Raw genomic sequence first — 24812 nt, 5'->3', positions numbered from 1 at the left:
GAAACATATAAGAGTTCCTCTTCTGCTAAAGTCAAGAAAATGTGCCAGTGGGAACAACCCAACCAGGGGATTTAGAGTGTTATCTGCCCTCAATCAACTAACAATTGAGGCAAAACACATGCTTTAAATTTTTGTGTGGTTTAGGTACAGACATTGTTGGACAAAATAGTCATTGTGAATCTCTTTGCCAGAGAGATTTTGTTGCTTATTCATTTGCAGGATGTGGACTTTGCTGGCTACGTCAGCATTTAATGTCTACAATGTCAAATGCATTGCTGTTGGCCTAGAAACACATGTATGCCAGATAGCAGTTTTCTTCCCTAAAGGACATGAGTGAACCAGGTGGGTTTCCCCCCAACAATTAGCAATAGTTGCATCATTAGGCTCTTAATTCCAGATTTTTATTGAATTCAACTTCCAATATTGGCTGTGACAGGATTCAAACCTGGTTCCCCATAACATTACCTGGGTCTCTGGATTAACAGACTAGTGGTATTACTACTAAGCCTCACCTTTCTGATAGATAAATGCACAACTACTTCAATGCCAACATAGACATCCAGTCCAACTGCTGTTTAAGAGTATGAAATTAGCTTTCTCTTTCTGTATGACTAACGTTGATGGATATTTACAATCAAGCTTACTTTATCAGATGAGAAAATTTCTTAATTCTCAAAGACCACAATGGCTTTTGTGTGAAAGCATTTGTCATTCATTAAATGTTCCATTGATTTAATCATCCATTGATGGAATATTTTCTACCAGAATCTTTCAAACCTTTTACTCTGTAGTGACCCCTAGACCAAATTCAAAGAGGGAATTTTAACAAAAGGATGTTTCCCCAGGAGCCCTGTTGGAACAGTGAGTGTAAACATCAGCATGTCACTAATCCCCAGGAGTGTATGGCTGTCTGCTAATTTGGATTACATTGGAGACAAACTATTTCACAGTAACCAGAGTAGTTTGAATAGATCCGCCAAATCCATTTATTACTATGAAATGACAGTTCCCTGTAAGAATCATATGTATGCAGCAAGTGTGTGTTCGGCATTCTCTTCCTCTGCATTTGCTGATGATGATGAGGTGTTCTCAGGAATCTGAGATAACAAGTTGTAGAGCTGGATGAACACAGCAGGCCAAGCAGCATCAGAGGAGCAAGAAGGCTGATGTTTTGGACCTAGACCCTTTCTTGGCCCGAAACGTCAGCCTTCCTGCTCCTCTGATGCTGCTTGGCCTGCTGTGTTCATCCAGCTCCACACCTTGTTATCTCAGATTCTCCAGCATCTGCAGTTCCTACTATCTCTCAGGAGTCTTACATGGTTTGGTTCAGTATTGACCTGCGTAACATTGAAAACAACTAGACTGGAGTTCTAGATATTTTAGTGAATTTTAATTTGCATTTTTCTTGCCTTCTGACATCAAGTTAATTTTCACACGGTCCCCTCAGGCTTTCATCTGGTGCTCCTATTATGTTGGCAGCCATGGCTTCAGTTGAGCTACCGATTCTGGTCTTTGTTGCAAGTGCACAGTTGGCCAAACATATGCTTTGACTTGTGGTGGACTTTAAACTGACTCCTATATGGCTTCCATATGAATGTCATATAAAATGATGGCTGGATCCATGAGTAAATTGGTTTGCTGCAAACATGCAGCAAGTGTACAGTGCATGCCATCCTGTGTGCATCTTACCTGCAGGTCTATCTGTGATCAAAGGGGAAAGAAAAGCAGTTGGCTCAGGTCCAATGTAGCTGTTTTGTGCTGGAAAGCAAAATATTAAATTGACATGCACCTATGATGGGATCCAAAAGATTCTAACCACAAGACATGACAATAACCTTGTCTGATCCTGCTGCTGCTGTCCTAGAGAGAAAGCAAAGTTATTGGGAATGACTTTTAGTTTGCATTCATCAAAACTGCAGACATCAATCCACTTTCCCTTTTTTTTATTATAGTTCATATCGAGTGAGCTGCTCACTGTAATCCAAGTACCAGCGGGCAGAATGAAGTGATCAGCAGCTGAAACTCTTGATTGGGTTTGGAGGTGTGGGGTGATGGGGATGGGTTGGGATGAGGACCATTGCTTTAATTGATTGGCTGTTGGCCCGGACTTTGGTTTAAGTTCACTGAGTTCAGGCTTGATCTTGAGCATATTTCAGAAGCAGGATAAAGCAATGGCAGACCTGTAAGTCATAGGGGTGGTTGCTAATGGATAAGATGTGTTATTAATAATAGAGTATAACATTCCTTCTTGGCAGGATGATAAAAGAGGTATTAAACACACCTTACAGTTAATTATCACTATTAGATTTCTTTTGCATTTCATAACATAAGCCACGTTACATACAATTAAACCTTGCAACCCCACGAAAATGGAAGAGCTTGAAACATTTGATGAACGTGCAAGCAGCGAGTCAGATATATAGTTGCAAAATGTTGATCGGGATTTGGAGAATTACACTAATGATGTTCTATATTCACTTCTCTCGCTGCTTTGCTGCTGGTTGTTGATTAATTCAATTCCTATTTATATGATTCAAGCACATTGCAAAAACATCCATGTTACTTGAAAAAAACCCATTCAGCTTGTGAAGCTGTCTCTTCCTGAGCATCTGGGATACCTTTTTCCCCAGAGAAGGGAGCTCTCCACAAATAAACAACAGAAAATGTTAAGGATGCTGTGTAGATCAGACAGCATCTGTGCAGAGAGAAGTAGAGACAATGACAGAATTCTCTGAACCCAGTCACTGTTGAAGAGGCTAGACTATTTACTGGGGTGGAGGGGACACTAATCCAACAGTTTTAACAAAGCCAAGACATTAGGATGACACCTCCACCTTCCGCAGCCAGACACAGAGTTCAGGCAAAATAATGTACCCCATTCTGCCAACGCAATGGTTTATCATTAACTGACCCATGGACATGAGTTACAAGGTCTCCCTGAGCACTCAGATTTTTGAGATTGCAGAAAGCCACAGGACTGGAGGGGAGACTGCAGCTTTGTGAATTAACAGAAAAAAGTTCTCCAAGGGATAGGGGAAGATTGATTGAGCTGGATGTACGTTTCGTCAGGCGGGAGGTGTAGGCTAAATTATGATGAGGCATATTTACTGTTTCACCCAAAGGGACTGCAGACCCATGGTCCTATTTTATGGGGCTTCTTCTCTTTTGTAGGTTATTTAAATTGATTACTTTAAAATCAGGAACCTCTCAAATTGATCTTCTGTGTTGTGAGTGCAAGGCTCCAAGTCAGAAAGAGAACTTCACAACATTTACACTCTCACTTCCAGTGTGGCCGTGCATGAAAGTACTCTGATAATAAATTCACCATTATATACAAAAACAGAAGGTGCTGGAAAAGCTCAGCAGGTCTGGCAGCATCTGTGAAGAGAACTCAGAGTTAATGCCTCCTGACCGTTGGGAAGAGTCGCTGAACCTCAAAGCATTGACCCTGATTTCTCTTCACAGAAGCTGCCAGACCTGATGAGCTTTTCTAGCAACTCCTATTCTTGTTTCTGATTTAGAGCATCCGCAGTTTTTTTCAGTTTTTATCAACCATTACATGCTTTTGTCTGGATATCTGCCAAGGTTTGAGGACTCTTTATACATTGCTTGCTTGAGTATTTCTAAAGAAAGGTACTCAAATGAAAGAAGTTGGATGAGATAAATCTCCCACTTCTGGCTGCTGGTCTTCAGATCAGGTGAGAATGTGTCAGGTTTTGTGTTTGCCTGAGGCTGCGATAAACAATGTTTGGAAATTTACCCTACAATGTACATTCTGTAGCTGTCACTTGTGCTCTGAAACCTCCATTTCAACAACAAATTCCATTCAGAGTATCCTCCTAAGGAAGGACCTTTTTTGAACATATTCTGATTCACTGACACAAGTATGATTCGTTATTTTATCGGAAGTTCTTTACTTCCGTATATCACTCTATTTGTGAACAAGTTGTGAATAATAATGTGACTGCGTTTCACTGCTATTTTCTAGTCCAGACTGTTTGCAACCACTGCATCCCACATCCTGTCTATTGCCAAGGCTATTGATTTCTACTTGGATATAGTCCCCCATCTTTGCCAGGATATAAAATCTACTGCTGAAAACCCCTTCATCCTCGTCTTATCTCCAGTCTCAATCTAATGGTCTCCAGCCACCGTGGTTCCTGCCTTGAAAAAGTTAAATTCATCTGGCAGTCTAACTGTCTGTTCCTTCACTCATTCCTGGTCCCGTTCACTAATCATCCATTAACATATGTGTTTACTAACTACATTGGTGAACTGTTCATGGATCCTCATTTTTAAAATGCTTGCCTTCATGTTCAGATCTCTACATAGTCTTATTCTTCACATCCTGTAACTTCCTCAAGCCTTTTAACCCTCCAGTAACTTTGCGTTCCTTCATAGCTGGCTCCAGACATTCCCCTTGTTTTTCTTACATACCATTGATCCTCTGTGTTGTTGGGGCTTGCAGTCCTTCAGGCGAGTGAGGAGGATTCCATCACACTGCTGACTTGTGCCTTATGGATGATGGACAGGCTTTGAGGAGTCAGGAAGTGAGATACTCACCGCAGTACTCCTAGCCTCTGACCTGCTGCTGTAACAATTATGTTTATACGGTGAGTCCAGTTGAGTTTCTGATCAATGGTAACCCACAGGATGTTGATAGTGGGAGCTTCAGTCCCTCACTCAAACTCTTAGCAGTTGTGCAGAGGTAACACAGCAGTATAGACCAAACTTATTTGACTAAACTTCACTTCATGACTAATAATGCCTTCTTTGGTTCCATGTTAATTTTGTCCGCTTGCAGTCTTTTAACATGGCTCAGGACATTTTGCTGATAAAAGTTGCTGTACAAGCCATTCTTATTGCTGTCTTTTTTTCTCTATTTCATTTTATCTCTTTTTTCATCGCTAGCCCACTTGGTTTTGTGATTTTGACACTTTCTGTTGATTTCTGCTACCCTCTGGTGGAATAAAGTGAAATAAATGCCAGGGTATTTATCAGCACATTGGGCCCAATCTTACAACGTTTTTCATACGAATGTCAATTTTATTGCATTTTGCAGAGGATTTCTCACTGTGATGTCTCGCACGTTCTCTTGTCAGATTGTCCAGGCCATTCAGTCTGGAGTTGTACTCCAGGACACCGTAATGCAGAAGAGGGCTATCCTGTTCCCTCTGCACTGGAAGAGGAGGCCATAATATCAGATCGCGCCAGCCTGGTCTGGGGTTGCCAACCAGCTCAATGTGATCTTAAATGTCTGAGAATGCCCAGGAGTAGGAAGAAGATCAATATCTTATGTGCTCTGCCAGTTTAAGTGTCACCGTCACCTTTCCAATATATCGGGAGGTGATGGTTTAGTGGTATTATCAGTAGACTGGTAATCTGGAGACGCAGTTTATGTTCTGGGGACCCAGGTTCAAATCCTGCCATGGTAGTTGATGGAATTTGAATTCAGTAAGTGTCTGGGATTAGGGAGTCTAAAGATTATCATGAAACCATTGTTGATTGTCAAAAAAACCCACCTGGTTCACCAATGTCCTTTAGGGAAGGAAACTGCCAACCCCATATCTGGCCCAGACCCACAGCAATGTTGTTGACACTTAACTGGGATTAGGGATGGGTAATATATGCTGGCCTGGCCAGCGACACCCACATCCTGTCAAAGAATAAAAAAAAGCTCATTCTGGCTCTACTGTTGTAATGTTCTGCCATAGCTGTCACTCTCACTATCACTACTGCTTGCAACATCTTCCCTCACTCTCATCCAGCCCATGAACCAACCTCCTCCCATGGCATCTCATTCCCATCTATGCCTTACCATATCCCCTGCACACAGCCCACGTACCAATGTATTTCCCTCCTTCACACCCACGTTCCCTCAGCTTGCAAATGCTTCAGGGCGCTTTGGCAACTATAATTGCAATGCTGTTACAAGGGCATTTTACAGCAGGGACAGGCACCCAGCTCACAGATTGCATCTCAGGCCTGTTCACTGACTGTCACAGCAATGAACTGGAGCTGACCTGGATACCCAGGGCATCCTTGACTTGCCCTTTTTACACTTTGCCACCTGAGCCAGTGATATCCCATTCACGGTATTTCCATCTTGCCTTGCTGTTTAGCACAGACACAGTGCCAGGAGGCTTGTCCTGTTTGTCAGCACCTCTCAATCATGTCAAAGGTGGGAGTGGGGTGAGCGGGTCCCAGCACAGTTATTCTATGGCAGCTTCGATTCCAGTCCAGGGGCTTGGACACTGTTACCTCAGCTGCTTTGTGTAGTCAGGATTAGGATTCTCTCCTTGTAAAGACAGAGGAGCCAAATTTTGGACAACCCATCTACCATCTTGCCTCTCCCTGCCCCATTGAGGAAATGTGGGCAGGCAAAGGATCATGTGAATGGGCTATAGGGGGAGGTGCAAATCCTGTGGTGTTTACAGGAAGAGCCGTAAGGAGCCATAAGTCCATGTGGAGGCTGGAAGCCACTGTCTGATGACCACTCGCTGTTGCCTTCCATTGTGTTTGAATTTGAAAGGACACAATGAGGAGGAAAATGGCTGCTGGGTAATTGTCTCAATTTGTGAGGGGGAGTGGGCTGCCAGACGCACCGATCTTAGTCCCTTTTAAAGGGAATCAGCATCACACATGGCCCCCATGCCCAGTACCGGATACAAAGCTGTAGGATTCCAAATCCCTGCCCATCTTACTGATTGCCCCGTGTTTGCTGTGCACCCTCACATCATCACTGACTATCTCACACCCATTCCTCCCCCAACCCCCACCCCGGCTCAGATGGGTACCTCAACGGACGATCGCGTTTCAAAAATTTGGGAACACAGTCTGGGTGCCAGGGCGTCTTTTAACCATGGCGTGGGCACAAGGATGCTGGTCTTTTGGCAGGTTTCTGGTGCGTGGTGAGCTCTGCAGGGATTGGGTAGTTAGGTTAGTGAGGAGCATTTGGTAAAATGTGATGGGAAATTCCCCAAAGTGGAAAACCCTCCAAAAAACAAGTTGCATTTTGCTAAAAAAAGGTAAGATTCAGTCTCCAGTGTCTTCCCTATCAACCACCTGCAGATATGTCCTTTCTACAGACTATTTGACAGAATTATAAACTCACTCTTGGTCAACATCAGCACTGAGCGTTTATCAGTGAAGCCCTGATTGGGTATTCTACAAGTCTGGATGCAGATCTCTGGCAGATAGTGACTCATCGCTGATGGTTTATGTCCACTTCAGCTTAGCCAAATTTAGTTGCCATGGTGATAAGCGAAGCAATGTGTGTACTCTGAGTATTAATTTGCTTAATTTCACACAGTTTTTCTTCTTTTACTGCCAAACACAGTGAGAGGGAGAGGTGGTCACGGCCTGGAATTTTATCAGCGAGCGCTTAGTGAGATAATATGTATTTGGCTCAGAGTTGCCTGATTCAGGTCTTAAGGAGTGCTTTTCCAAAGACAGACAGACAAGAAATGGTTTCAAGTGGTGCTAAGAGGTGAACAGGGCGACTTGAGTTTGCAGATTATCAGCAAGGCAGTTATTTGTTCTCTCTCCTCTGATGAAGGTGTACTTGCTGGGATGTGAGTTATTCTACACTACCTCATCCCAGTAGTCATTCTTTGTGCGTGAACACAGGCATTGGATGTTGGCAGCCTCACAGCCAAGTATACTTGTGAACAGAGGAAAGGAAGAGTTTGCAATGCGGGTTGTGTGAGAGGCAGCAGCGAGAACAGGAGGTAGAAGAGGGTGCTGAAAAGGTGCCAACAAGTATCAGACAATGTGGGCTGACAAGTATCATGATCCCAGCTGTGCTCATTTTGAGAATATAAGAGCAGGAATGTACTGCTAATGCTATATAAGGTTCTGGTCAGATCACATTAGGAGTATTGTGAGCAGCTTCAGGCCCCATATCCAAGGAAGGATGTGCTGGTGTTGTGGGGGTTCAGAGGAGGTTTACAAAAATGATCACATGGATGAAGGGCTTGGATTATGAGGAGCAGTTGAGGACGCTGGGTCTGTACTCAATAGAATGTAGAAGGATGAGCAGGGATCTTACGGAATACTGAACGGCCTGGAAACAGTGGCTATGAATAAGATGTTTCCACTAGTAGGAGAAACTAGGACTGGAAGGGACAGCCTCCAAGTAAAGGTCTGAGATAAGGAGGGAACTGAGATACAGAGGAATTTCTCCTGCCATAGGGTGATGGATCTGTGAAACTCATTGCCACGGATGGCTTTGGAGGTCCAGTCACTGGATATTTCAGAGAGGGACAGGTACGTTCTTGATTAATAAGATGGTCAAGCATTACAGGGAGAAGGCAAGGGAATAGGCTTGAGAAACATATCAGCCAATGGGTGAAAACTTGACAGGCCAAATGGCTTAATTCTGCTCCTATATGTTATGGTCTTATAATGATATTACTGGATGAATAAGATCCCAGATAGAAATCTAGCTTGATACATTATATGTTGATTTTGCTTTTTTGTTTTAATGAAATGGTTTTTCCCTGAAAGATAAACACACAATACTACAAATTCAGTTCTAACAATAAAACAAAAGTTTATTATGCAAAAGAAATGAAGACAGAAAAGAACAACGCACATTTCAAAATTTCAAAACTTTTGGTAAATACAATCGCATTAGTCCCGAAAACACTCCTTTCAGTGCTCACGTGAAATAATTTCCTTATCTTACATATTGGTAGGACTTAATTTAACCATGCTTTTCCTCATCATGAGAAACTGATTGCTCTTCTGGAACCTTCGTACAACTGAGCATGGATGTTTTCAGCTTCAGAGAACTCCTGGAGTGTTTTCACCAAAGACATCTGGTCTGGAATGTTTAAGCTGAATGCCTTGCACTGAAGTGACTTCATTTTTAATAGTCCTACGCCACTTCTCTTTCTTACGAGTAAATATTTCACACTTTCAAATTTAGCCAAGTCTCTTTCTTTCTGCAGTTAGAAGCTGCATTGGGAAGGAGGGTCAGAAACAAAGCCAGGTGAGTGGCTCTCAGTGGTCTTCATCATGCCTTGCACCCAGTCCATTGACTGTGCGCACATTGATGCAGATTCATGCCCCTGCCCAATCCACCCTTCATTACAACTGCCAGTATTGGTTTACCAGTCAGGTGGGTCCATCCTTTCTTTATCCTCCTTGGAACAGGGGTAATTGTAATCCCCCCAGCAGGGTGCTTATTCCCGTAAATGATTTTTGACCATTTATTGGGTGGGAAAACTGAAGCTCTACTTCCAATTCTGGGTTAGAAGTCAGAACCCACCAGGGTCCTGGGACCTTCTCACCTCCAAGGCCAGAAAATTCCACTCTTAGTATATGATTTTGACACCTACTGGGATATTTTTCCACCTCTTTTTGATGCCATTTTCACAAATAAACAGAATTTGTGCGGTGCAAAAGGAGGCTGCTTAGCCCACCACCTGCTCTCTGAACAGACGCGATGACTTGATACCATCTTCCTGCTTTTTCCTGATAACCCTGAATACTGTTTCTATTTGTATAGAATGCTTCAACTGAATTTGCCTCCACCATACTTGCAAGCAGTGCACTCTTGACCCTAACTATGCGCTGTGTGAATATTTGCTTTATTGAAAAATATGCCTGTGCTCTGTTATTCTTGATCCTTTCATGAGAGGGGACAATTTCACCCTATCTACTCTGTCCACTGCCCTCATGTTTTTGAAAACTTCTATCAAATCTCCTCACCAAGGAACATAACCCCAACACCTCAATCCATTTTCGTAATTGAGATTGTTCTATTGTGTGCCACTGTATGAAATGGCTTTCACATTCCCATCAACAAATTAACCTAAAAGACTTTCTCTGTAACCTCTTCAAAAAAAAACTCCAGCATGTTAGTTCAACAAGTTTTTCCCTGAAGAATTCGGTGCTGACTCTTCCTAATTAGCCCATGTTTTCGATGTGGTTGTAAATTCTATCCTGAATAATTGTAACAAGACGTTTCTCCAGCATTGAAGTTCAATGAACTGTTCTGCAATTGCTGAGCTTGTGATTAAACCTGTTTTGAACACTGGTGTTACATTTATGTAGCACAGAACCCACACTCCACCCTTTCAAGTAACACCAAGCAATGGAGGGATGTGAGCATGCAGTTCATATGTTCAGTAAATCTCTTTAGTTACAGTTAAAGAAACCTAATTTAGTCAGGCCATCAGGGTGGTATAAGGAGTGTCTGCCTGTCCATTCACTACTCTCCCTTCCCTGTGCACTTGCAACCTTGTAATGTTTGGGTGGCTTGAATTGCCAGTGGATTCTGGCTCAATTATTGCCTTATGCCTGTCACTTTTGTTTTCTCAGATATTGACGAGTGCCTGTCCAATCCGTGCTCTCATCATTGTGTTAACACTGAGGGAAGCTTTTACTGCGCGTGCCCTGAAGGGTTTCACTTAAATGTAAATGACACCTGCACGGGTAAGCAGAAAGACAGTGACGGGAGGGAGAATGCTGTCAGCATTAAACTAAACTCCAAATGGAATATGGCCAGGAGTTAAGGCAGCATTGTAAGCAGTGGTAACAAATTGGAGTGTTTTGCTTCAGAACCCTGAAATGCTGTTGGGCCGTAATTTCCCCTCCAAGTATTTCAAAGAACAAAGAAAATTACGGCACAGGAACAGGCCCTTCAGCCCTTCGAGCCTGCACCGATCCAGATCCTCCATCTAAACCGGTCACCTATTTTCCAAGGATCCGTATCCCCCTGCTCCCTGCCCATTCATGTATCTGTCTAGATACATCTTAATGACACTATCATGCCTGCCTCTACCACCTCCGCTGGTAACGCATTCCAGGTACCCACCACCCTCTGCGTAAAGAACTTTCCACGCATATCTCCCTTAAACTTATCCCCTCTCACCTTGAAATCGTGATCCCTAGTAATTGAGTCCCCAACTCTGGGAAAAAGCTTCTTGCTATCCACATGTCTATACCTCTCATGATTGTGTAGACCTCAATCAGGTCCCCCCTCAACCTCTGTCTTTCTAACGTAAATAATCCTAATGTGCTCAACCACTCTTCATAGCTAGCACCCTCAATACCAGGCAACATCCTGGTGAATCTCGTCTGCACCATCTCCAAAGTATCCACATCCTTTTGGTAATGTGGTGACCAGGACTGTACACAGTATTCCACATGTGGTTGAACCAAAGTCCTATACAACTGTAACATGACCTGCCATCTCCTGTATTCAATGCCCCATCCGATGAATGAAAGCATGCTGTATGCCTTCTTGACCACTCTAACGACCTGCGTTGCCACCTTCAAGATACAATGCACCAGAACACTCAGATATCTCTGTGCTTCAGTTTCCCCCAGGGCTTTTCCATTTATCATATATTTTGCTCTTGAATTTGGATCTTCCAAAATGCATCACCTCGCGTTTGCCTGGATTGAGCTCCATGTGTCATTTCTCCCCTCAACTCTCTGATCTATCTACATTCTGCTGCATTCTCCGACAGTCCCCTTCACTGCCTGCCACTCCACCAATCTTAGTGCCATCTGCAAACTTGCTCATCAGACCATCCATACCATCCTCCAGAACATGTATGTGTATCACAAACAACAGTGGTTCCAACACAGATGCCTGTGGAACACCACTGGTCATAGTTCTCCATTTTGAGAAACTCCCTTCCACTACAACTCTCTGTCTCCTGTTGCCCAGTACACCCTGCTAGTACACCCTGGATCCCATGTGACTTCACTTTCTCCATCAGCCTACCATAGGGAACCTTATGAAATGCCTTACTGAAGCCCATGTATATGACATCCACAGTCCTTCCTTCATTTATCAGCTTTATCACTTCTTCAAAGAATTCTATCAAGTTTTGTTTTTTTTATTCTTTATATGGATACATTTAAAAATACACCCACACCTATTTCTCTACCCATATCTTCTCTTGTAGAGATATAGTTCCTCAAGGAATGAAGGGTCAACCATTCCCTTTTGTTTCGATGCATTTACCATTCTTCAGACTATACCTATGACAGACTGTGCTCCTTCAGAGCTGTGCTACTTCAGTGTGTGTGTTTTCATAATCTATTCTCTCATGTTGACAGCTAAAAGTAGTTCCTGTAGCCAGCTTGAATCTGGTTTCATCTAAAATCCTATTTTGCAAAGATAACACATGTCTGTCATTAGCCCAAACCCCTGATTTTAATGTAAACTTCATTAAAAGCCATCTGGAGTGCCTGGTACATTTTAAATGCTTCTGGAAGGTAAGAATCATTGCCAGATCAATGCATAAAACAATTAACAGGATTTATTTACAAGTTAACCAGACAGAAATTATATGAAATACCATGGCGACAAACTCTAAAAGTGTAGGCAGATTTTTAACCCCTAAAAAAGACTGGTGGGTTTGTAATGGGCAGAGGATAAAATGTGAAAAAGCACCGCCAAGCCACCTACTTCCAGTTTTAGCTGGAGTTGGAGAAGGCCATTAGGCAACCTGCTCACAGGAGTTAGCTTGACAATTTTCATATTATTTACGCGCCTTTTAAAATTGATTTCTGGATCTTCGGATTTTCTCCCAAGGCTTGACAGAGAGGTAAGGACTGCACAATCTAAGACGTAACAGCCAAAAAAAGCCGAGATCAGATGCTTTATATCTCCCCTTCTGATCTCCTCCTGGCCTACCGATTCCTTCTGCCAAGGGAGCCTGTTGACATCCGCCACCCCAGGATTGGCCTGCATATATCAAAAGCACCCTCTCTCTAAACGGTCTGAATGCTCCCACATCTCAACAACAGCCCCCTCCTCAGTCCCCCACCCCGGGCTCATAACTCTCCTGAGGTCAGAATCACTGCTGCAGCTCCCACTTTGGGCATGGCTCCCTACCCTGACTGAGGCTCAGACTACCTGTCAAATGTCATAATGTTTTGAGGGATGCCCTGCCTGTTTTAGCCACCAGTTTCTGGTTACGACAACTGATTGGAAAATGCTTGTCGTGACTGCAGAGGTTTCTGAATTTGTAAGGGACTTTTGGCCGCAGACATTTTCATGTGGGTCCTCCTGCCATTTATTTAGTAATTATTTGATGGAACGCGGGTTAGAACGTGTACCAATCACTCATTAGCCTTGAGCTGAATGACGTACCAGGCCATTCCAGAGAACATAGAATCATATAATCGCTACAGAATTGAAACAGGCTATTTGGCCCAACAAGCTCACGCCAGCCCTCTGAAGAGCATCCCACCCTGACCCATTCCCTTCGTGCTGCATATCCCCATGTCTAACAAACATAACCTAAACATTCCTGGACACTATGGGCAATTTAGCATGGGCAGTCCACCTAACCAACACATCTTTGGACTGTGGAAGGAAACCAGAGGAGGAAACACACGCAGACACAGCAAGAATGTGCAAGCTCCATACAGACAGTCACCTGAGGGTGGAATCGAACTACTGAACCAATGCTAACCACTGAGCCACCGTGCCACCCCCAAAAGGAGATCTGGAATTCCCTGGCCAGGAAACGAAACCGGGCCACGGTGGTGAGAGCACTGAATTCTAACCACTGGACTAACCAGGGATGCTTAGACAGTCCAAGAGTTAGACCTTCCAAAATCCTAACCACTAACCAGGGAAGGCGAGTTGAGAATCAACTGTTGCTGTGGATTTGGAGAGTCACATGTAAGCCTAGGCTGGGTATGACAGCAGATTTCCTTTCCAGTAGCGAATTGGCTCTTGAATTCCAGATTTCTTCCTCAATTTGTTGAATGCCAGTGGCTGCTCTGTGGTGAGATTTGAGCCCATTTTCCTGCAGCAATAACTCGGGCCTTTGGATGACACATGCAGTCAAATTATCATGATGCCACCAGCTCTGCTATTGTCCACAGGGAAGTGAAACAGCAAGTGGATGAAGGAGCAAACAGAAACAAACGTTGGTCCACTATGGTGCAACTTCGCATGGCAAAGCCACCTAAACTGCATGTCTTTGGACTGTGGGAGGAAACTGGAGCACCTGGATGACACACAAACAGACAGTCGCCTGACGGTGGAATTGAACCTGGGTCGCTGGTGCAGTGAGGCTGCAGTGCTGACCACTGAGCCACCGTGCCACTCTCCTGTAACAGGACCTCCAACCAGCCAGCACACCTCATTGCCTGTTGCAGCTAAATCACTGGAAGTTCAGCATTTTTCCTCCGATGTAAATTGAGAAGAGCAGGCTAGTGAATGAAATGATACATTAGGGGGAATACCTTATGCTACCTTCAGCTGTTTACAGACTGACACAGGAGATACCAGTAACACCAGGTGTACATCACACAGGTGTCTTGTGCCATGTTTTCTCTATCGAACACTTTCATTACTTCCCCCATCACTGATTTTAGACATCAGGGTAGGACCACTCCCAAATTCTAGCCATCTTTATACTACCGTTGCCTTGCTGACTCCTTCATACCAATTCCCATCTATCATTTCCAAGGGCTGCAGTCCATTCATGTCTGACCACCAGATGTGTATCATAAAAGGCACACTCCTGCTTTTTTTTTCCTTGTGAGCTCCGACTGCACGTTCATTTTATGCCAATCCTTCACACTTCCCACCCTATGTGCTCTCCCTACAGGATTAGAGGTTGGGAAGTAGGGTGTGATTTTCCAGAGCGGATGAAGTACAATGAGACAAGACACTAACCTCGCTGAAGCAGGACTCAAAAGTAGTTGAATTAAGTGACTCTGTGCCAGACTTGTCTCGGAAATTCCAATTGAATGTCAAGTTGCAGAGAGAGGGGCAGGTGTCAGTCTGACATGAAGTGTTTGGAACTATTTTCATGGTGCCGAGTGGATAGCCAAGCTTCTTAATAGGGCAGTGCAAGTACTGAGTAGAGTGTCTCTTAGCTGTTGGCATCCTTGTAGAAGATGGCATGACTACACATCACCTGCCTGATACCTGGCATGGACACACACACACACACACACACACACACACACACACACACACACGGACACATACACACACACATGATATATGTTACAAATATATCAGTGTCATCTACTCGCTGTCACATTTTACACCACTGCCTGTAAATATCAGTGGAGGAGAGGAACTGTCTCTCAATTGTTCTTTTCCCTTTGTTTATGCATCTTCCTCAGGAAGGGAAAACATAGCTTCAGTAGGCTGCGCAAGGTCTGCAGAGGAAGCAGACTCCACAAGCCTATGCTTTTATACTTTTTATTTTGCCATTCTTACGCCCAGATGCTTCAACCATCTGCTTCGTCCTTGTTGCAACCCAGAACTTTCTGGAGTTGTAACAGTTGATTTTCACTTTGAATGAAAAAGGTCACGCTGTGCAGATTTATTCTCACCAAGCTATACCACGCTATTTTCCAGAAAACGTGCCCGATTCAGCTCCTGTCATGGAATCTCTGAAGCACCCTCTACCAGCTGCAATCTTTGCCACGCCCTGGAAGCCACCAACATCCTGTTGGCACAATGGGACCTTATACCAGGACGGTGCCACTTGGATGGTGTCTGAGTGTGTGGAGTGTAGTTGCCAGGTGAGGAGCTGAAGGCATTATTCATTGCACCCTCCAGCGCTCTGCTACTCCCACCTTCCCTTTTCAAGTTCACCTGTTTCCCTAAAGTAATCATCGAGGATCTTTAAATTAAATGTAAGAGAAGTCTTTGTACAATATATTTCAATAACACACGTAATTATTAATAGGTAAATGAAGGACTCCAAACAGGCTTGCCCCCAGCTGAGGTGCCATGCTTCTCACTGGTGTCATGTCAACATTTATCACTCAGCCACCTAAACTAAACCAGATTATCTGGTTATGATCACAATGCAGTGCATGGGAACTTCCTGTGTCCACTAAGACTAATGCGATTTCTACTAACTATGACTACACTTTAAAGGAATGTAAACGGCTGAAAATGATTTGGAATAATCTGAGGTAATGGAAGGCACTATACTTGTTTGCATTTTTTCCATTTTCCCTTATTTTCCTGGTAGTAGATCACAATGGAACTGATTTTTGTTTTTTTTTTGTTTCTCTTTCTGTTTGTATCTGTCAGCTGGGAAAAGTCTCATGTACCACATGCCCCACACTGCCTTGTCACAAGGTAGAGCTGGTGCCAGGGCTTTGCTGCCCAGCTTGCAAGTGTAAGTATGTTCCTGCAGTCTAAGGTAAGGGGCCAAAATAATGCAACAAATGTAAAGAATTCTTCAGCAATTGGTGTCCTTTTACTACTTCTTCTAAAAGAATTGAATCCGATTGGAGTGCTACTCTATGAGCTCAAAACACACCCTTGATGTATTGCTTGACAGGCAGTTATTTCATGCAAGGGACATCACAATCTTCCAATCTGACGCCAGGAGCACAGAGAGCAGAGGGTTTAAGTTATTGGATGAAAGGTCAAGATGACTCCTTTATGGGCATCTCATTAGATTTTCCAATATCTTCTTTGCACAGCACATGCAAGTGGAAACCAGGAACATCTCTCCTTAGATGTACTTTGCAACAGAGCTCACAGATGAGCAGACATCCCTCACATGCTTGGAGCTGCTGAGACAAATTGCAGCAGCTACACTGCTGCCGTGCCTGAATAAGGCTTAGAGGATTAATCTGGGGCTGGGAAATTGGAAATCATGGAATCGAAGTAAAGCATCATCAACATAAGTGGGAAGAGACTGGATTGGGTACAAAATACACAGTCAAGATAGGCTGGGAAATGTTCAGTAGGGCAGGAGCAATCTGAAATGATGTGTTTGCCCAGGCAGTCCTGTACGTAAATTTTAAGAGGAATGAAGAAGGGGCTGTGCAGGGTTGTGGGTTTTTGAGTTGAGGGGAGGGATCACGAAACAATGGCTTGATGGTCAGTGGTGGAGTCAGAGTTTGTGTGTGTGTATGTGTGTGTGTGTGTGAGAGAGAGAGAGAGAGAGAGATTCTGTGTGTGTGTGTGTGTGTGTGTGTGTGTGTGTGTGTGTGTGTGAGAGAGAGATTCTGTGTGTGTGTGTGTGTGTGTGTGTGTGTGAGAGAGAGATTCTGTGTGTGTGTGTGTGTGTGTGTGTGTGTAAGAGAGATTCTGTGTGTGTGTGCGTGTGTGTGTGTGTGTGTGTGTGTGTAAGAGGGAGATTCTGTCTGTGTGTGTGTGTAAGAGAGAGATTCCGTCTGTGTGTGTGTAAGAGAGAGATTGAGGTGACCAAGGACATGATGAGTGTTACTGATGAAGAAATCAAGTGGAGGTAAGGAGGCCTGAGAACGGGGTTAGGGTGGAGGGAAGTGTATTGGAGATGGGTGAAAAGATCTCTGGAATAGAGATCGGATACCCCATATTACAGCATCCCAGCCAATGTTTATTCCTGAACCGGTACGATTGAAGGCTTTTGTTTGGGTAATGTATTTCAGTGCTGTGGACATTTCTAAACACAAACTCACGTGGTCATCTTCCCCTGGATATCAACTGTGACTGCATTCCAAAATTTAGTATGAAGTGCTCTTTAGGATATAGAATCTTATGAATGTTCCTCATAAATACAAGGTTTTTTAATCTTAGCTGAGGATGTAAACAAGAAAAGCAGGCATCTGCTTGTGATGTGCACCATTAACATGCAAGAATAATTAATTAACAATATTTTTCATTGCTGGCACAGTTTGTTGATATATTTCTGCAATGCTCCCATTACTTGGGTTCTGTGCTGAATTAAGAATAAAGATGGATTCTTGATCAATAGGGAGTCAAGGATCATGGGGAAAATATAGCCTCCTCCTGTTCCTATTTCTTATGCTCTTGTGATAATTTCACTGGATAAATAATCCAGATCCCAAGGTTAATGTTCTGGAGAGGTGGCTTTAAATCCCACAATGGCAGATGGTGAAATCTGAATTTAATAAAACCTGGCATTAAAAGAAAGCTGGCCTAATTACAGTCATGTAACCATCGTTGGTTGCATAAAAACTCATCTGGTGCTGTAGTGTCCTATGGTGAAGGAAATCTGTCATCCTTAACTGGTCTGACCTATGTGTCACAGCAATATGGTTGACTTTGAACTTGCCTCCGAAATAGGCATGTACAGTAAGAGCTGGTTCAGTCAGCTCATTCATACCCAACATATGAATAAAAGAAACTGAAGTTTGACTCTACTATTATTTGTAACTGTTCCAGAAGACATTTCCCCCTATAAAAGTCATGTGGAAGTCATATAATTACATATAGAAGACTGTCATGTAAACACACACACACACACACACACACACACACACACACACACACACACAGATTAATTCAAAGGCACACCCACATGGAACGGTGTGAGTACTTGCATGTTATACTTGTATATGGTGCGGTAAAATGCATGTTCTAATTTGGAAAGCCACTTGCTGAAGGATAGTAAGCAACTTAATCTTTTCTCACATTTGTTCACACAGTGAACCATTATACCTTTTAACTCAACCATACGATAATTTGAGCAAGTGTCACTTTTGAAATAACTGAAAAAAAGAAAAGAGCCAAATTAAACTAAATTGTACATTAACAAGGACACTAACAAAAATCAAAAGTTCGAGGCAAATTAATACTTTAAATTCAAATGACATTTGAGATAATACACTCTGCAATGCCCATTAGTGATGGACAGCTTCAGGCTTGCTCATGCACACCATATGCTCCCTTTCCAAGGACAGTCATGTAGACATAACCACAGAAGAGAGGCAGGCAGCCCAACATAACTCTCCATGGCCTGCATCCTGGATGTGTTAATGGCCATCTTGGCCAGGCTCAAGAGCAGACCCCTGAAGCCCTCTGATCTATCCAACCACCCTACTCAAGCAGGGAATGAAATGCAACAGGTCATCAGCAGCCCGCTACAAAACTTAAAGACGGGCTGCAATCTTGTGCACCAAGTGTACACATGGCACACTAACTCCTCAAGACCTCAGAAAACACAAGCAGCCTGGCAAGACCTGCCCAAGTTAGTTTTAATCGACAGTGTTATAATATACATTCAGGGCAGGTGGGGCTTGGACCTCGACCTTCTGCCTCAAGGGTAGAGACAATTCCACTGCACCACAAGAGCAATGAAGATAAATATTTTGTAATTAACATGTTGAGATAGTATTACTTCCCTCTGCAGCAGGTGGTACATGAACCGTGGTCTCTTTGCTCAATGGCAGGGACACTACCATTGCACCAGAACAGCCCTTAATAAATATGCCCAAAGATATTTTCTATTCAACATGTTCAGACGGATGTTATTACACACCTCTGGAGCAAATGGGATTTGAATCCTGATCTCCTAGCTCAGAGTTAGGAACACTACCAACGCATCACTAGAAACCTTGATGTGGATTCCTGTGAGAGTATAAAATTTTTTTTAAAAATTGAGATTCAATTCACAGGTAATCAGTTCTGTAGTAGTCACCGTGTACAAATTTGGTTAATCCTTGGAGTACCAAGTTTTATTGCTAGTTATTGAAAAGCATCAGATTTTACAGATAGTTTGAAAAAGAATAAGTCATCTTGTGTACATGTTATAATTGCAAAGCTGTTGCATGCCGGTGAGAAACAAAGTGAAGCAAAGGCTGTTTAACAAAACCCCTGAAGGACAAGTTCCTGAAGCGAGTTTTGAGAAGATTCGTAGCTCAGGTTGAGATTCTGGATGTGAGTTTGCTCACTGAGCTGGAAGGTTAGTTTTCAGACGTTTCATCACCATTCTAGGTAACATCATCAGTGAGCCTCCGGTGAAGTGCTGGTGTTATGTCCCGCTTTCTATTTATCTGTTTACGGTTCCTTGGGTTGGTGATGTCATTTCCTGAAACACAGTCCGATGATTTCTCAGCAACAAACCCAAACAAACAGACAAAACATGCCCAGAAATCATAACCACTCTCCCCTACATCAAAGACATCTCGGAAATGACTGCCAGACTACTCAGACCTCTTGGCATCAGGGTAGCCCACAAACCCACCAACACACTAAAACAGCAGCTAAGACCCTATACGGACAATAAGCAAAACAAACGTCATTTACAAAATACCTTGCAAGAACTGTGACAAACACTACATTGGACAAACAGGCAGAAAGCTAGCCACCAGGATACATGAACATCAACTAGCCACAAAACGACATGACCCACTATCACTAGTATCCTTACATACAGATGAGGAAGGACACCACTTTGATTGGGACAACACATCCATCCTAGGACAAGCCAAACAGAGACACGCACGAGAATTCCTAGAAGCATGGCATTTCAACCGGACCTCCATCAAGAAACACATTGATTTGGAGCCAATCTACCATCTTATGAGAAAAAGAACAGGAGATGACATCACCAACACAGGAAATGACATCACCAACCAAGGAAACCTAAACAGATAAATAGAAAGCGGGACATAACACCAGCACTTCACTGGAGGCTCACTGATGATGTTACCTAGAATGGTGACGAAACATCTGAAAACTAACCTTCCAGCTCAGCGAGCAAGCTCACATCCAGTTCCTGAAGATTGCGGAAAGGCAGTTATACCATGCTAGCTGCAAAAAACAATTGAAATACAAACTTGTCATTTACAGAGGAATGAACACATTGAGTTTATGCTCCAAAGTATTTGCTTAGACACTGCACTAGTGAAGGAAAAAACAAGCAGTAGTGGTAGTTCAGGGAGGCAAGTTGGTTTTAGACCGGGGCAAAGTACATAATTGTTCATGATTAGCGAGATTTGTCGGACACGGCATTCATTGAATTAACCACTTCATCTATTTTAAATAGAGTTTGGATCAGGTTTGACCAGAAGGATGTGATTATGGTAGAGGCTTCATGAGAACTTTATCAGTTTAATAGTAAACATGATAATAAGTGCCTGAGCACATGTGCAGTGGAAAAGTGTTGGTTTCGATCATGAGTTGGCAAGAGATAAGAATTCACACTGTTTATCTGGAAGTGGAAGCAGTAATAAATCTTGCACTAAAGCATGATCAGACATCTGAAAACTGTGGTTACAAAACGAGATCAGAGGTTGGGAATTCTGCCACAAGCTCAAAGAGTCCGAAAGCCTGTCCACCATCGAAAAAACACAGCTCAGGAGTGTGACTTGCTTGGCTGATTGTAGCCCTAACAACATTGAAGAAGTTCAACACTATCCAGGACAAAGCGACATTTACACCCTTCATGTTGCATCATAGTGCCTGCATGTTGTACCATCTACAAGGTGTACTGCAGCAACTCACCAAGGTTCCTTCACCATCCCCTTCTAAACCCAAGACCTCAACCATCCAGAGGGACAAGGGCAGCAGATATTAGCTCCCCTTCAAATCTAACACTGTCTTGCCTTGAAAGTTTATTGCTGCCCCTTCATTTTGTTGCTGTGTCAAAATCCTGGAACTCTTCCTAACAGTACTGGGTTGTACTTAGATTATATATGGATTGCAATGATTTGAGAAGGTGGCTCACCACCGCCTTCTGAAGACATTTAAAGATGGGAAAACAAATGTTGTCTCTGCCAGAAATGCCCACATTCCATGACTATACAATTGAGTATTGAATGAGCCACCATTCGTGGCAAGATTTTAACAAAAATCTCTGATTTTTGGTGGCTTTAATTTTAGAGCAGCATCAAAAATTGCTTTGCAAGAATGACCTGATCTCTGTACATGAAGTGTTGATAATTTGAATTACGTGACAACCAAAAGTCAAAGATCATATTATTCTTATTTCAAAAGAAGAGTTAAACTTGATTCTGCAGTTTCTTTTCCCCAAAATTAAGCAGAATTGTGGAAGATTAAAGACATTTTGGTAACAATGGACTCAAATGATTGTGAATCAGCTGTTACCCCATTATATTTATATAGCTCTGAGTGTTGACATATTGGAAAGGCTATTGATGAAAATATTCAAACAGCAGAAATGAGTAGTCGAAGAAGGGTCTCGACCTGAAACGTCAGCTTTCCTGCTTCTCTGATGCTGCTTGGCCTGCTGTGCTCATCCAGCTTCACACTGTGTTATCTCAGTCAACAGAATAGCTCAATTTGTCCAGTCTTCACAAAATAGAAACAACTGGAACTTCTTTCATTGCCCAGTCGATGCGCATGGAATGAGAAGCTGAGGAAGATCTAGAAAAGCAAAGTCAAGAGTGGCTTATCACAGATACATGTGCAGTTGACACGAGAGGACAGGCTGGTTCAGAACTAACAATAGAGTTAATTCATTTCACCCAATAATTGTCATTGAGCTGAAAGATAGTACTTTATCATTACTTAATATTTAAGTGCCCAAGTGACCACTGACGGCAACAAAAATGACCATTATATTTTGCAACAAATAGAATATAATATTCACTCAGAGTTAGCAAAAGCATAACCTCTCTGCATGCTCCCACGGCTTAGGGGTGAGGGGGGCAGGTGGCAATGGTCTAGTGGTATTATCACCAGACTATTAATCCAAAGATCTAGGTTAATGTCCTGGGGACCTGAGTTCATGGCAGATGGGGGTATTTGAATTCAGTAACAAATCTGGAATTAAGACTGTAAAACCATTGCCAGTTGTTGGGAAAACTCTTCTTCACTAATGTCTTTTAGGGATGGAAACAGCCATCCTTACCTGATTTTGCCTACACGTGAATCCAGATATGATTGACTCTGAATTGGGCAATTAGGGATGGGCAATAAAGGCTGGCCTAACCAGTGACACCCGCATCCCATGAATGAATAAAAATAATTATATTTTGCAACAGGTAGAATGTAATGTTCACTCGTGGAGTTAAGAAAAGCACAACTTCTCTACATTCTCCTACAGATTATAAGCGAAAAAGAAGTGAATGTTCAAAACTTAAATTAGAAACAATAATGCGGTGTGATGGTATCATAAGATCATGAAGCATGGGACCAAAGGTTAGCTATTCAGCCCACTGAGTCGATGATATCATGGCTGATCTGATAATCCTCAACTCCACTATCATGCTCATGTTATCCAATTCGCCAGGACACTGTAATGAGCACGGTTCATATCAAACCTATCCCTTCTGTCCCAGTGCTGATGGCAGTACCACATGAACTGAAAGTCACTCCACTCACAGCAAACTTTGAGCCACACGTTTAATTGGCATTTGGTACACCCTTCAGTTCTCTCACTCTCTCTCTTTCTCATTTTGGCTATCGCACCAAACTTCAACCCTTACTGCCTTTTACATGAGGTGACATCTTCATGGGTTTCTTCAATGTTGCAGGTATTTTCTCACCTTCTTGTGCCTCAGCTGAGCTGAGTTTGGGTTCAACCAAGTTGGCAATTTTCTTAATATGAGGCCCGGTTTGTCTGTTTGCTGCCTTGTAATTGTCCCGGCCTGTCAAGGCTTGAGGACACTGACCACCACATATCTGGTTTTCCAGATCTTTACAGCCTGTTTTCAGCAGCCATGTTAATAACTCTGCTTTGTCCTTTGCCGTTAGCATTGGCTTGCCCATTCCCACCTCCACCCCCACCACCACCTCTCCACCCCTCCCACCACTTGCCTCAAAGGACTGATAAAATTCAGCTGAAACATTGTGTGTTAATAAGCAATATATTAGATCAAATGAGCAGACTGCTGGGTCTCCATTGTAGCTCAAAGGTATTAGTTGAATCTGTAAGAAAAACTCATTGTGAGGCATCAAAGCACTCAGTGTAATATTCCTTTCCCAATATGGAGGAGATCAACTCAACTGTGGCTGGCCATCTCCCTCAAGAAATTAAACATACTTAGTTGAATTCATTGTAGAATAAATTAGCTACTTTGATTAATAGAAATTACCTGCTTCATTTTTTTTAATGTACTGAGCAAGATCATTTTGCTTTGACTTCCTAGCCTGCCTTTACAATGGGAGCATCCATACTCATAACAGCTCATGGGTTCCAGTGTCCCAACCTTGTTTGACATGCTCCTGTCAGGTAAGGATTAGTGCTACAGGTTACAGATATCTAAATCCAAGTCTGTCTAAATCTATGATATATCAGCTAAGTAACACTACCTTCAACCCCATTTATTATTCATAGATCAGCACTTTTATTTCCTTTTTAGTCTGTAGTCTGGTGACCTGAATGAGACTTTGTCTGTTGTTGATATAATAATGTCATCATTCAGAAGCATAGTCAAGTGCTGTACCAATGATGTTCATGAGATAACTTAAGAAAGACACAGCAAACCAGTAAATGTTTCAGAGATAGTAGGAACTGCAGATGCTGGAGAATCTGAGATAACAAGGTGTAGAGCTGGATGAACACAGCAGGCCAAGCAGCATCAGAGGAGCAGGAAAGCTGATGTTTTGGGCCTAGAAGGGTCTATGCCCGAAACATCAGCCTTTCTGCTTCACTGATGTTGCTTGGCCTGCTGTGTACATCTAACTCTATACCTTCTTATCTCTTATCCACTATATGTATTGTCATAATTTTAAAAGTACAAAACTGAGCCAAGTTGTAGTGAGGATTGCACTGTGTGTAAAAGGGATTAATGTAAATGTGTTTCTGTCAGGACAGAAAATCCTAGCTGCCGTGTGCAATTACCAAAAATAATGACATACATCAGAGAAGGTGGTTTGACAGTTACATCGAGTAAAATATGCTCTGGATGAAGCGGTTGTTACTTTGAAAGAGTTCCTTGGAATTGCTGATGACGATTTGGACAGCATGCTCTGCTCATCGTCTCGAAGAAAGAGTGGAAAAGGAAATGAGTTGGAGAAGAGATTGGAAAATGGCAGGGATCAGTCGGCAACTTTCCATGAGATTTATGGAACATCAAGCCTGTTCCAAATGGACAAGTCAAACATGTACAATTTAAAAACAACTGTAACCAATTATCAAGCTCTAATCTTA

The 24812-nt window shown here is 42.8% G+C and overlaps 1 protein-coding gene across 1 annotated transcript in view; it reads left to right on the top strand.

Moving 5' to 3' along the window:
* LOC125459369 (kielin/chordin-like protein) overlaps positions 1–24812 on the top strand; it is a 320716-nt gene that overhangs the window by 233240 nt on the left and 62664 nt on the right. Inside the window, exons 15-18 of the mRNA XM_059651906.1 lie at positions 10330–10443; positions 15359–15525; positions 16046–16133; positions 23809–23891. Of these exons, the coding sequence (XP_059507889.1) occupies positions 10330–10443; positions 15359–15525; positions 16046–16133; positions 23809–23891 (452 nt within the window). The remainder of the gene's footprint in view (positions 1–10329; positions 10444–15358; positions 15526–16045; positions 16134–23808; positions 23892–24812) is intronic.

Source organism: Stegostoma tigrinum, chromosome 17, assembly GCF_030684315.1.
Source record: "Stegostoma tigrinum isolate sSteTig4 chromosome 17, sSteTig4.hap1, whole genome shotgun sequence".
In the NCBI taxonomy this organism is placed as follows: domain Eukaryota; kingdom Metazoa; phylum Chordata; class Chondrichthyes; order Orectolobiformes; family Stegostomatidae; genus Stegostoma; species Stegostoma tigrinum.
Note: the sequence above shows the minus strand (reverse complement) of the source record. Positions and strands in the feature narration are given on the sequence as shown.